At 33.7% G+C, this 14,089-nt stretch overlaps 1 protein-coding gene across 1 annotated transcript in view; it reads left to right on the forward strand.

Annotated features, from left to right (window-relative positions):
* The window catches only part of LOC144446170 (prominin-1-A-like), a 92,311-nt gene that overhangs the window by 52,586 nt on the left and 25,636 nt on the right, over positions 1 to 14,089 (forward strand). The window contains exons 5-11 of the mRNA XM_078135919.1: positions 290 to 362; positions 3,881 to 3,970; positions 5,053 to 5,267; positions 9,568 to 9,639; positions 9,972 to 10,035; positions 11,577 to 11,653; positions 12,374 to 12,447. Coding sequence (XP_077992045.1) covers positions 290 to 362; positions 3,881 to 3,970; positions 5,053 to 5,267; positions 9,568 to 9,639; positions 9,972 to 10,035; positions 11,577 to 11,653; positions 12,374 to 12,447 — 665 coding nt within the window. The remainder of the gene's footprint in view (positions 1 to 289; positions 363 to 3,880; positions 3,971 to 5,052; positions 5,268 to 9,567; positions 9,640 to 9,971; positions 10,036 to 11,576; positions 11,654 to 12,373; positions 12,448 to 14,089) is intronic.

The raw sequence follows: 14,089 nt of genomic DNA on the forward strand, positions 1-14,089 counted from the left end.
GAAGCATACGGAGCCAATTATAAACACCAACATGAGTGACCCAAAGTGATGAATTCCAGTGCTAAATCATTCCAACAATTAACATCCCGGACAGTTTGATTTTCAAAGTGATTTCTCAGACTAAATAATTAAAGTGTGTTCTGTAAAATGGATTTGCCTACACCATACTTAATAGAAACAGAGGAAGCTTTTGTATTAGTCTTATGAGATTTAGTACAGCTAGTGATGTATGGCGGCAATTATAAAGTTCATCATGTTTTGACATTATTTGTATTTGGATTGCTTGTAGGAGTTTGATTTCTTGGTCTTGAATCAATACAGTTACGTGAATGGTCTCATCATGAAGGAATTGAACACCGAACGTAAGTATAGCTTGTCTTGTCATTTGATACAGGTTTCAAATTTCAAAATGGAAATCACATTTTACAAGCGTTTAACCATAGTGGCTTTAAATTGGAAATGTGACGCATACAGCATTCCAAATGCTTTCTCGTATGGTATACTGTCTCTGTAAACATTTACAGGGTAAATATTTTAAAACGCTATTATGAGGTCACAGGGGTCATGACCTTGTGACAGGATCAGAGATCTTATTGAGACTTGGTGAATTGATAGGGATATCATTACATGACCTTTATGCTGATAATTCTGGTACAATGCCAGTCACAGAGTCCAGAGTTTTAATCCTAGTTAATAAATACTCACAGTACAGTTCCAAGATTAGACACATACTTAATGCTATAGTTTCGTTGTCAAAGCACCTCAATGCTTTATGACAAGAAAGCACCCAATAGTGCAGAGAAATGCTAATTTGACAGAACAAATCTAGGAAAGAGAGAGAAATTGACAATTTCTCAAGAAGACACTTTAGATTTAAATTGACATCTGATGGCATGAGAGTTTAGCTGTTATTAGTACTTCACATTGCAATATGCCAGATTAGACCTGTCTGTTTCATTTAGTAAGTGTGTCACACAGCTGAGGGTGCTATTACAATACAGTCTTTTGATCCTAGATTTAAAGTGTATTATTTTCTAAGATTGAAATACAGCAAAAAGTAACATTTAAATCTATTTTAATTCAAATTAATTGCATGAAAGACAATAGGTTTGACCAGAACTTCATTATCCAATATACATACATGTATATTCTGGATATCAAAACATAAATGGGAACTGGATTGTCCCAACAAAACTCAACCCAAAGGGTTTCCAAAAGTTTTGACTAGCTTTCACCCTGTTAACAGAGCATCACTAGGTCAAAAAATATACCAAGGCACATTATGTAAATGTATTATACACCTGGGAAATACAAATCTTATGCTTTTGCTGTTACATATCTGTTAAAAAACTCAAACCCTTTTGTAAATAAAAGTAAGCAAAAAAGAAAACAGGTCACAACATTTGAAATAGAGGTCCAAATGATATAAAAATTAAACCATTTTATAATCCGATGTGGTTGCTTAATAGGGAACTTGCAATCCAGACTGAGCATGCTCAGATGCAAAGGACTTTGGGATTATCTGTGGTTATTGTAATACCTAATTTGGAGCTACTGATAAAATTAACCCCCCACAATGGTCAGGGTTACTATGAATTGATCATTTGTGGTTTCAAACAATGTATCAACATGGCTTACAATACTAATTGATTAGAATTTATTATCACATTTCCCATGATGCAACATTCAACATGGCGGGTTTGCAAGTTCCCTGTTAATACTGTGTGTTGATGGGGAAAGTATTAAAAAAAAATTTTGGATTTCCTTGATAACAAGACTGTGAACCCCTAAATTTATTTTACTATTTCAAAAGAATGGGGAACAAGCTTGTCATTTGTCAAAGGTTGGAGAAATAGTAAGTTCTGTAATTTTCAGGGAAATTTGTCCTTTACAGACTATGCATTGTGTTGCAAATTCACAGAGTGGCACGTCAGAAAAACTTGTTGGAAAATTAGCAATTTGAACTTTGACCTCAATGTAGAAGTTCATCTACAATTTTTACAAAGGGATTGGAAGTCAACTTTTGCTATTATGGACAAATATGTTTTCCACAGACTTATTCTAAATATATGATAACACCATCAATCATTTAGTAGAATTTTGTAAATCTCCTAGCAGCTTTAGGTGTTGTATAGAATGACAACATACCCTGAGGTACAAATATAGTCAGCAAATTATTATTTAATATTCAAACTTTATAACTCATATTAGGATTTCATTTTAATATATTTTGAAAGTAAACCACAATGCAAACATTTTTATAATATGTTTTACAACTACATAATGTATTCTAATATTAATATAGTCTTTACATTTGGGATTCGCTGCCAAGAAATTTTTTGACTTTGAGAATAGAAATTTTCATTTCAATTTTTCATACATATTTAGTCTTTTTGTTTTACATTATTAGCATTGCCTGCATCTCTTGATATGCAATGGCTTCCGATTAGTATTTTATACATAGAAATTTGTAGAATAATATTATATAACAGCTGTATGATTACATAGACTTGGCATTTAATGTTTGGTAGTTATTAACATATTATATTAAAGACTAACTCTGCATATAAATAGGGGTTGCACTCATCATCATTAATATAACTGTGACTCTGTAACATGCTCACAGAGCTTATACAGTACCTATGAAACTGCCATTTTGGAGCGTATTACAGATTGTATCTCCTAATGTTGGACTTCAGTATTATGAATATACAGTAACGAAATCTGTCACTGTATTTTTTTTAAACAGTTACGTTTTGGGAGTGTATTTGTGAAACTGTCATTTTGGAGCGTATTACAGATTGTATATCTCCTAATGTTGGACTTCAGTATTATGAATATACAGTAAAGAAATCTGTCACTGAATTTTTTGAAAACAGTTACATTTTTGGGAGTGTATTTGTGAAAATGTTGGCTTGATACACTTTGAAAATATCATGACACTGACCCAGGATTGAAAATTAAGCCTATAAGGCCAATATACAGTTGCTCTTTACTTTATTAGTATTATTTGAAGTGAACAGGAAGTAATTATGGTTTAATTATATATTAGTTGATTTAGTATCGTTGACATTCTCAAATACAAACATGCTAACTACCTTTGAAATTTAAAATTATGACACACTATAAAAGGATATGATATGTGTAATATACAAGTCTGCAATTATAAAATGTCACAAAAAACACTGCTAGATGTCCATTGTTTATCACTGTTTTTGTGCTTTAAATTATTGTAGGATATTAGTAATACTACTGAGGACGAAATAAATCGCTATGAAAATTAAGTATCATTCATAACTGTTTATTCACTGGCAATTAATATATAAATGTTGATGATTATTTTGGGTGAAAATATAGTATTCACCTTCTCTGTTATATAATTTTGATAAGATACTCCAGGGCTATTTTTTACTAGTCGCCTGTTAAAATTTTAGTTAGAGGTGACCCTAATTTTTTATGGGTCAGTCGGTCGATTTGAAAAAAAAAGTAAAAAATAACAAATCATCTTCTCTGTCTTGCCTTGTCCCTTTCTCTATCTTTTTAATGGTTCCAGGTAACAAGCCCTTTCCCAGCTTCTCTACACAATTGGCACATTCTCACCTCCCCCCCCCCCCCCCCACCACTTGAATAACTTCCATCATGAAAGATATGCTCTGCTCATGAACAGTTGCCACCATCGCTGCCATGACTGTCGACAGTCAAGACACTTGCTTATTCTTGCCAGAGACGGTGCTGTTCCACAAAATATTAAGGGGCAAAAATAAAAATATTTTTTTATTTTGATGTCGGTGCTGAAAATTTGGGTCAGTCAGGTAATCAGAAACAGAAAAAAAATTGGGTCACCCATATTCAGTAACTATCTTTATACGTCTTATTTCAGGTGTAAAAGAAATAGTTGGGGATCCATTGTATGCCAATCTGAGTGTGGTAGTCAACCCAGCAATTGATTCTGTAGCCACCATGGGTACAAGTAAGTATATATACATCGACAAGAAATTTTTAATGCAGTAGCGACTTCTATTTGAAGAAGATGACAAGGATGCTGAGCCTGATTATGAATAGCCAGTACTGTTGAGATACAATGGAAATTGCCATTCACAATAATTCAATGGATATCATAATACTCCAGAAGCAATAAATGTTGAAATATTGAGTGTTCAACAAGGACAACAGCTTCTCCTCGCCATAAGTTTAGAACCAGCGATAATTAACATCCTCAGCTTCTCTCCATATGCAACGATAATTATATACTCACTGCTGGCTTTTCAACCCTACACTCAAACAGAATGAATGGAGAACATCATACATATGATTCTAAATTGAAGCCAGAGATTTTTTGTGAATTTTAAAATAAAGTAGCGTATGATGGATAATTCACATAGAATCCTCGTCATCAAGTGTCCTCTTTCTAAAGAACTCGCAATCATACCAATATATTTTCACCTGTATATTATAAAAAAATGTTTACTTTGACTTTGAGCCAAGTATATTTAGATTTAATATACAGTATCACCATTTTGTGTTCCGTATTTGAAAATTGTATTATCTCATCAGATTAAAATGAATGCAGAAAGTCTGTATTTTGTGTTCTTTATATAATTGCTGCATTAGCAGACATAATTGCTATGGTTTGCACTTACATGAAGTAGTTTGAGTTATTACGTTGTTTGAGGGTATATACAATACATGTACATACAGGAGGAGATCCAATCAAAGAAATTTGAAAATATTTTGTAATTTTTTATACCGATTATGTGGCTCTAGATTGTAAGATACATCATGTTGTAAGGCTTCTAAACCAGTGAGTGGTAGCTGATAGCATAGTACGAATGTCATATCCTACAGAGTAAAATGGTTCCTTTTCAAATTTCAGGTGATGCTATACAGAGAATTTCATTATTTTGGCTCTATCTTCTGTAAAATGTCAGTACTTGGTGATGAATTAGCGTAATTAAGAGCTTTTATCATTTTAACTGAAAACCAATAACGTTACCAGCTGATTGACAGTGTGATCACTATGAGAGTTTTGTATGATATGTTTCTCTTTCACAGCTATGTACAGGTCTCAGAAAGCTCTGGCTGCGGTGGATGACTCGGCTAATGAGTTGCAAACCAAATCAAACACTCTCCAGGTACAGCTGTCCAATGTGAAAACTGCCTTAGATGCAACCTTAGCTTCTGCTTCTTGCAACATTGATCCAGCATGTAGTTCTTTGAGAGATAATCTGGATACCAATCTGTTAACTACAGCTGCAGATTATTCCACGGTGAGTTTGATAGATATACTGACAAAGCAGATAATGTGAATGACTGGAATACTAAGTATTATAGACATTGTCAGACGGCATGTTTTGATTTTCAGTATTTTAATCAGTGTAGAAGTACGTAAAATGTACCTGACTTCCATAGTCACTTTACTTGGTTCCCAACCTAAATTATGGAAAGTGTATGGGAAGCTATGAATGACTGGAATACAAAGTACTATACACATTGTCATGTTTTGATTTTCTGTATTTTAATCAGTGTAGAAGTACGTAAAATGTACCTGACTTCCATAGTCACTTTACTTGGTTCCCAACCTAAATTATGGACAGTGTATGGGAAGCTATGAATGACTGGAATACAAAGTACTATACACATTGTCAGACAGCATGTTTTGATTTTCTGTGTTTTGTTCAGGGCAGTAAGTAGGTAAAATCTACCTGACTTCCATAGTCATTTTACTGGGTTTCCAACCTAAATGATGGACAATGTACTGGAAACTATGTCAGTTTTATCCGATTTCCCCTTTCTGTTTAATACCTGGGTTCCGAACCATAGCAATTTGAAAACACTGACTTAATATCAAGAAGACATGTACATTTACCCCAAGTACCATCCTGATATATGGACACAATTACATCACATAGATATACACACACATTGACTTGTATAAAATATATTATAACCAATTTTTCATGGAATTAATCCTGACATTTAAATTCAACAGAGCCTTGTGCAATTCTCAACCTGCCCCTTTCCTATGTTGCACTTAACCAATTCTTTGATATACAGCACTCAAGGGATGCAAAACTGAAAAAAATGATTTTCAGTGTGTGAAGCTGCACTCCCTCTTTCACGATTTATATCCCCAGCAGTATCTCTAAGTTGTATGCTATGAATATAGTAGGTGGTTTGTAATTCACACCTACGAATTCTCACAGTAAATAAATCAGAAGTCTACATTGTTTACTAAAATATGAAAGTTGACTGATCTACTGCATGGTTACCTGTGCCACGCTTATGGTGTCTTAATCGTTTCTTTGGTTATTTTTGATATAATTGTAAAATTTGTTATTTTGTTCTTTAAATATCTACTGAAAATCACTGGTTTATAATGAGATTATTGTACACACACACACACACACACTTAATCCTGTCCCAGAGTTAAACTTCAAATCATATATATCTTTATTAGGTGCTGTAGGTAGAAGTCAGTGCTATAGGGACGTAGATCATTGATGTTTAGTACTTTTGACACTGATGTCATCTATAAACTTTTTAATTTTCTCTTTATACATAGCATATGTATGATACTTGATGAAATGAATATCAGTAGATTTGGCTTGTGTCCATGTCACTGGATGGCGCTCTCTATGATTGTAATAAAGTAAAATTCTGCCAGTGCACATGATGTATGTCAGCTACAACATGTTGTTACTGTGGTAGATAAGGAAATGAAACAATTTCAAGTCACGGTTATCTCCAAACTATTTACTGATGATGGTTTTTAATCACATATTGTTCCTGTAGCTCACAAGTGAAGACAGAGAGATACTATTCAATACACTGTTGCTGATCTTGGCTAGTACAATAACAGATTATTTTTGGCACTGTGTGTTTATCTCATTTATCACAGGATCACAAGTCACTATTACACACCCACATTCATTATCATCATGATATACAATGCAAACCTCATAAAGCAGTTGTGTAAATTACACCTCATGTAAATTTTACATCACATATTATATTTCCCTGTAAACAGTTCTGATACTGTGAAACATCAAGTACCGAGTATTAAAAGTAAATATACAGTCTCCATCAATCGATCGTCTGTCATTCCAGCAAAACTCTGAAGATAAAAACTTATCAAGAAATAGGAGACAATTACATATATTTTCATGCTGAACAAGGATAACATATCAATTTATCATTTCTGAGCCAACTTTGTCATTTTAGCCGATATATTTTGTTTTTGCCATACAAACAGATGGTGAATGGATAGTGTTATTATTTCTAGCTCAAAGGTATCATTTTTATTAATGTGTGTGGTATAGAAACGTTAGCTTTAGTTTTTAGAAATATGGCTATCATTATTATTAATAATAGTACATCTCAGCAATGTGTTTCCATAAAAAGGCTCGGATGTCTGACAACATCAGCTTATAATCGGCTCTTAAATCAACACTTAGAAGCCTGTGTGCCACATAGCAGTGACGACATCTACTGTAGATCTAAGACTGAAGATATCTACTGTGGAGTCTCAGTATGACATGGTTTGAAAATAATTGGGGGGGGGGGGGGGGGGGAGAAAACGGATTCCACAAATAATCTTCCCATCTTCCTTTTGACCTTGAGGATAAAGGTCAAGGTCAATTGTCAAAAAGTATTATTAGTATTAAAGCTTACAGTTAATGTCATGCATGTAGAAAGGAGCATATGAACTGCTTTTTAAAAATTTTGAAATCTAATGAAATATACAAAGATAGAAAATAGGATGTCTCTTTTAATGCTCAGAAACCATAGACCCTCTGGAGGGTCTATGCAGAAACAGAATGAAAGGTTCAAGTGAGTGTACCCTGGCTTAGAGCTAATTTTATAAAGTGTAGGATTGTGATGGTAATTACACCTGACCTGTTCTTACGCATATTTGTACAATAAGACCCAGCTTCATCAGTGACTCAGGTCTGAATTCAGACTTTACAGGCTATGGTGTAGTGAATTCTACTAATATATGATTGTATCATTAACAAAACCATGCTTATTTTGATAAATTATCTCCTGGTAAACCAATCTGAGGTGAATTTTTGAAATAAAAAAAATAAAATTTTGTTAGTTTTGGTTGGTGTAGATTAATTATTTTAACAGCCTTAAAATAAAAAAAAAGATGGGTAACTATAGGATGATAATTAGTATTTTAGAAAATAAATAGATGTGTTACATTAAATTTTATACCACACTTTTAATTCACATGTTCTACCAATTCTGGACTACTGTGCTGGAGTATGGGGTTTGATAACTTAAAAGCTGCGATCCTGTTTAAACTAGGACCATTCATTAATTCATGTGGGTGTATGAATTTGCACCTAAGTTAGGTTTGAGTGGAGATATGAGATGGGACAGCTCAGACCTTTGCCGTAAAATTAATATCATTAGATTTTGGAATAGGTTGCTGGAGCTGCCAGATTTCAAGATTACAAATAAGTGTTTCTGTACTATAATATGATATGAAATATGATATGTTTTGAGATATGATATGATATGATATGCTAGGATACGATACGACACGACATGACACGATACCTAGTTACTTTTGTCATTTGGACAACCCAAAGCACCAGTTGTACCAGTTTTATGTAAGACATCAATATCCTTATATTGTGTAATATTTAATCTGTGGTGAACCATGTTTGCAGACCAACAATTCACAAACTTTCCTAGAAGAGATGAAATCAATGATAGCAATTATACTGAGTATTACAGCCTATACAGATTCATGTGAGTCATATTACTCAACTTACTCATCATCATGATATAAGATGTCACTGAAGATAGCCTTGTCTCTGGTCGAAACGTAGACTGTCTCCACATTTCCTCAATGACATTGTTGGAACTGTATGTGACAATTTTATCAATGAGTCAGCATTGGTATTGTTGTCTCTGACAAATACACATTGTTCATTTCATATACATTATGACATGAAGTTTAATATTCCACTAAAATGTATCACATAATGAGTGTGCATCACTGAGGCATAGTTATTCAATATTGTCATTCACTTTTGCAACAATATCTATATGGGGATGGGGTGGAGTGGGTGCATTTACAGTGATTCCTCAAAGTTTTTATTAGGAATGACCATGAGTGAGATTTGTGTGAGGGCAATGAACCTTAACTCAAGGATTGGAGACATTTCTTAAGTGTGGAATAGGTTTGCATCTAGCAACTTATATAGGGAATTTTTAGATGGCAAAGTGGACCCATGTGTAAGTATTTTTTCCATCATAAGTGACCCATTTGAGCTGCACATTGATCCATGTTCACTTTTCCTATGATAGTACCCCCACCCCACACCCAGTGATCAATACTGAAATTACCTTTCCAGTAATCAGTGTATCCTGAAGTATTAGGATGCAGAAAAATCTTGATGGTACAACCTCCTCCATAGATGTGTCCTAACATGTGTTACTTGCCCTTCACCTCGCTTCATGACATTTCAAGTCAGCACTGTAGAGGGCACTAAGTTTTTGAAAGGGTTTGTTCTGTTAATGACATTAATGTGTTTATTGTTATCCTCCCAACAGATTGATATCTCAGAAGAATTAGATGCTGTTAATGATGCCCTGCAAGAAAACATCACTGCATTGGCCCTTGAGGTATCTTGCCTTTTACTTAAACTTTTGCCCATTTCTAGCTTCTCAGTAACATTACAGAAATCACATAAATTATTTACCATTAGGCCTAACAAAAATTGATTTGTTCCAGTTACGTGACCCCACCTAGTTTTTCATGCTAACCCTAAACTTTTTTTTATGTTTTCGAGAAAAAAATAATAAAATCGTGAAAATTGTTAAGTTTCGCCAGGAATAGTGGATGCAGAAACTTACATCATCTTTAATAAAAAGATATTAGTATATAAATGCCATTTTTAATTTTAAAATGAGCTGTCAGTGTTGATCATAATATTTATTTCCATATTTGATGACAGGCGAGGCAGAGATTTGATGAATTACCAGAGTTGGTTGTCAACAAAAGCCGTGACCCTATAGAAGGTAAGGGAGCCATCATTATTTATGGCGGGGAGGGGGGGGGGGGTTCAGAGGAATCAACAAAGAATAGTAAATAATTTGAGTAATCCACCCAGCCTCACACAAAATTTGAGTAACCTCGCTCACACACCCCTCCCCCTCACCCTCCCTATTAAGCACAAGTTTTTTGAGCGAGCAGTATGATATGATGTTGAGTTGTGACCCAAGAGAAGGTAACTCTCAGTACTCTGTTAGTACAGTGCAGGTAGTATATGATAAAAACACTCTATCGGGATGCATATGTGTGTGTGTGTGTGTGTGTGTATGTGTGTATGTGTGTGTGTGTGTGTGTGTGCTTGTGTGTATATTTTCTATTCATATTAGATGTACTAAATTTGTCTGTACAAATTAAGTATATTCAAGATTTTATGTACAGTACTCTCGTTGAAGTAAAGCACTTTCTGTATGTGCTGCTCTCGTTTATAGCATTCATATCAAGTGTAAATGTGGTTTATTTACAAGCCTAGCCTAGCGTATGGTCTTTCTAATGTGGTCAATTTGCAAATGAAAGAGTATACTTTTACACTTGATATGGATGCTATAAACGATTGTGGTACATACATGGAATGCTTTACTTTGGTGTTAGGGGTTGGAGAGCTGCAAATCCACATGTGATTGTAATCTTTTATGTTTAGATATGACAATATAATATATTGATTGATGATAAGAATGGTAAGAGTATAGTTTGAAACAATTATCACAATTGCACCTTATCACATTCCATATTTTATACAATATCCATACGTTTTATCTTCTCAATTGGTACCTGGAGAATTTAGGCCCGGTACTTGCAGTATTGTACCAATGAGGGCGCTCTTCAAGGAATTTGTCAGTTCATATAAAATATTAAAATTTAACACCAGGTCATTCCTGTACATTGACCGAAAGTCAATCGTATAAAGGTACATGTAGATGTTTAGGGTTGATTCATGAACAACAGTTGTATCCTCAAGACATACACGTAGATATAGCTGGTCTATGTTATCAAAATTATGGCAAAGATTGATTCTAATACACTCAGACTTTGAATCCACAGAGCCTACCCTGATGCTTAAATTGCCCATGGGCAGTTCTGCATTAAGCCTCAGTGTACTAGCACTCAATCTGATGAATGCTTGCATGCTTATATTTCACCACACAATATCACATGTGCTGATCTGTTTATTTTGTTGTTTTCAGCCACACTCAAGCTGAACTGTTTTTCTTCCATTTTCTGTTATAAGCACTGGCACTAGTACCTAACATAGTTAGTGCTCCTTTCTGTCACACACTGATCTGAGTTTGTTCTCACAGCAGTTTTTGTTTAGTTTAGTTTTCATTTCTTTCACACACTGATCTGATTTTGTTTGTACAGTGGTTATTGTTCAGTTTCCATTTTCTTTCACACACTGTCTTATTTTACTTTCAACCACATGTGTAACTTGAATTAACTATTATTTTTGTTCTGTTTAATACACACTCATATTGAACTATTTTTGTTCTATTTTTTCTTGGTGCAACTTAAGATGTGAGAACAAGGTTAAATGACTTTGGAGAACAAGTTGCTAAAATTGCAGATGATATGAAAGATCCTATCAAACAGGTAACACAGAAATGTACCTCATGATTTCCGTTCTGTAACAATAGTTTATGCACTCATGCTTGCAGTGTTCTCTGTGGCTGCACTCTCAGGAGCATAGCAAATGAAAGTATAGCAAGCATGAGTAAAAATATCTGCGAGTATCCACACTGGAACTCATGTGGAATGGGGTTCTGTTACTCTACGTGTATCCAAAACAACAAATTTCCATAAAATTGCTAATTAGATCTGCAATCACATTTTTGTGTACAATGAACGATTTGTTCTCATTTGCATATCATTTACATGCAGGTGTGCAACAATTGAAAAAAAAAAATAAAGAAAATTAAAAAAAAAAAAAAAAAAGGTGTGCAACAATATTTTCAGTATTGCACTGAAGTACAAATATAACTGGTATGTGCAGTACAAGGGCAAGTAATCTCAGGAACATATATAATAATGAAAATTACATGTATTTCCTTATTAATGAAATTATATTTGCATATACTCTTCAAGTGACAATATGGATTTGTTTTGGACTTTAATTAACTTTACAATGTTTTTCTACCTTAAAAATACTGTGAAACAATATAGACCAATTCTAGATTTGTAACTTTACTTGCAAACTTCCAAAATGTGTCAAATATTTGCTATGGTATGCATACAGGAAGTGATTCATCACTTTATTGCCTCTTTAATAATACTGTAGTGCAATATTTGATTAATTATTAACCATAATTTCAGGTTCAAGATCAAATGCAAATTCAAGACCAACTTGGTGATGTCTTCTTCTATGCAAAACAATACAGTAAATACATGTAAGTTTAATACATTCTATAAAAGTAGTACATATTTACTTATACACACACACACAATATATGCCAAGTCCTTGATTGTAACTTAGTAAATTGTAAAACATTAACAAATGTGTAAAATGTTTGTTATTGTACATATAATAACACATTTTTAGCTTTTCACATTGTATTGCTAAAGTTAACACAGACTTGGTCAGTGTTATTGTATAGTGATTTTCAAGTAGGAAGCTACGATAAAATTGTTTGATAAATTGAAAATCCAAAATAAATACCCAATCCTCATCCATATGGGTACTTTAAAAAATACATTAAAACCTAGCATTGTGTGTTGGCAGTTTATCATATCTGGTCTTATTATCTTGAAAACCTTGCTTAATTTGATATTTGCTTGTGATTGCCTATAAAAAAGATTTCAAAAAGTCTGTACCATCTGATTCCCAATAGGGAACTTGCAAACCCACCATGTTGAATGTTGCATCATGAGAAATGTGGTCATAAATACTAATAATCAATTAGTATCGTAAACAATATTGTTACATTGTTTGCAACCACCAATAATCAATTCATAGTTATCCTGACAATTGTGGGAGGTTTATTTCATTGGTAGCTCCAGATTAGGTATTACAACAACCACAGATAATCCCATAGTCCTTTGCATCTGAGCATGCTCAGTCTGGATTGCAAGTTCCCCATTGCACTTCTGGCACATCCCATTCCCCTTATAATTTGTCCAGCTTAACAGATGTGTATGGGGGAAGGGAGAGGGGAAATAGTTCATCACTTTCAAACATAAATACTCACAGTACTGGTAGCAGTGACTTCAGACACAACAAAACCATTGAACATTGTGTATAACAACAAGAACAGTGTACACTAAATATATTGAGTCTTTAAATTTTGATAGAAATATCTAAGCCATTCAGTATAATTAGCATTTCATTGGATTCTCTTACTGCAGTGTGAGACAGGAAGCTTTAATTCCCATATATAATAAAATAACAGTACATTTTATAGCAGTGGATGGAAACATAAAGTCTAGTACGTTTTATTGTAGTGAATGGAAACATAAACCAGAACAAGTTTTATTGCCTATGTTCATAAATTTAACTTCATTTTACACCAAGAAATAGTAGTAGCTCACCAAAGTAAGTTTTATTGTATACAAACTGCAGTACATAGAAGTGTAAACTGTATTACAGTAAATGAAAATATTTAACCAAAATATATGTTTGGAATGAAAACGTGAGCAAGGTACATTTATTTGTGGAGAGTGAAAGCATAAAACGTTATCATGGAGAAGGAAGGTGAATACCCCAGTATATTTTATGAAGTGTAAATTAAACTAGATGATAGCTGTGATTAAAAATATAAATTCCAGATTCTTATTGTAGTAAACAGACCTGTAAATGGACTGAGAGAGATTTATAAGAAATTGTATATATTATGGTAGCAAATGAAATCGCAAACAAGTCTGTTTTGTAATGGAGGAGGAAAATATAAAATACAGAGTGCAGCATAATACCCAGTACATGTTATGGTAGAAAGGAAAATGATGCATATAAATCTGGTCTCAGAATCAGATCAGCCTCATATTCAGCCTCACATTCAGTCTCATATTCAGCCTCATATTCAGCCTCATATTCAG

The sequence above is a fragment of the Glandiceps talaboti genome, chromosome 15 (assembly GCF_964340395.1).
Source record: "Glandiceps talaboti chromosome 15, keGlaTala1.1, whole genome shotgun sequence".
Lineage (NCBI taxonomy): Eukaryota > Metazoa > Hemichordata > Enteropneusta > Spengelidae > Glandiceps > Glandiceps talaboti.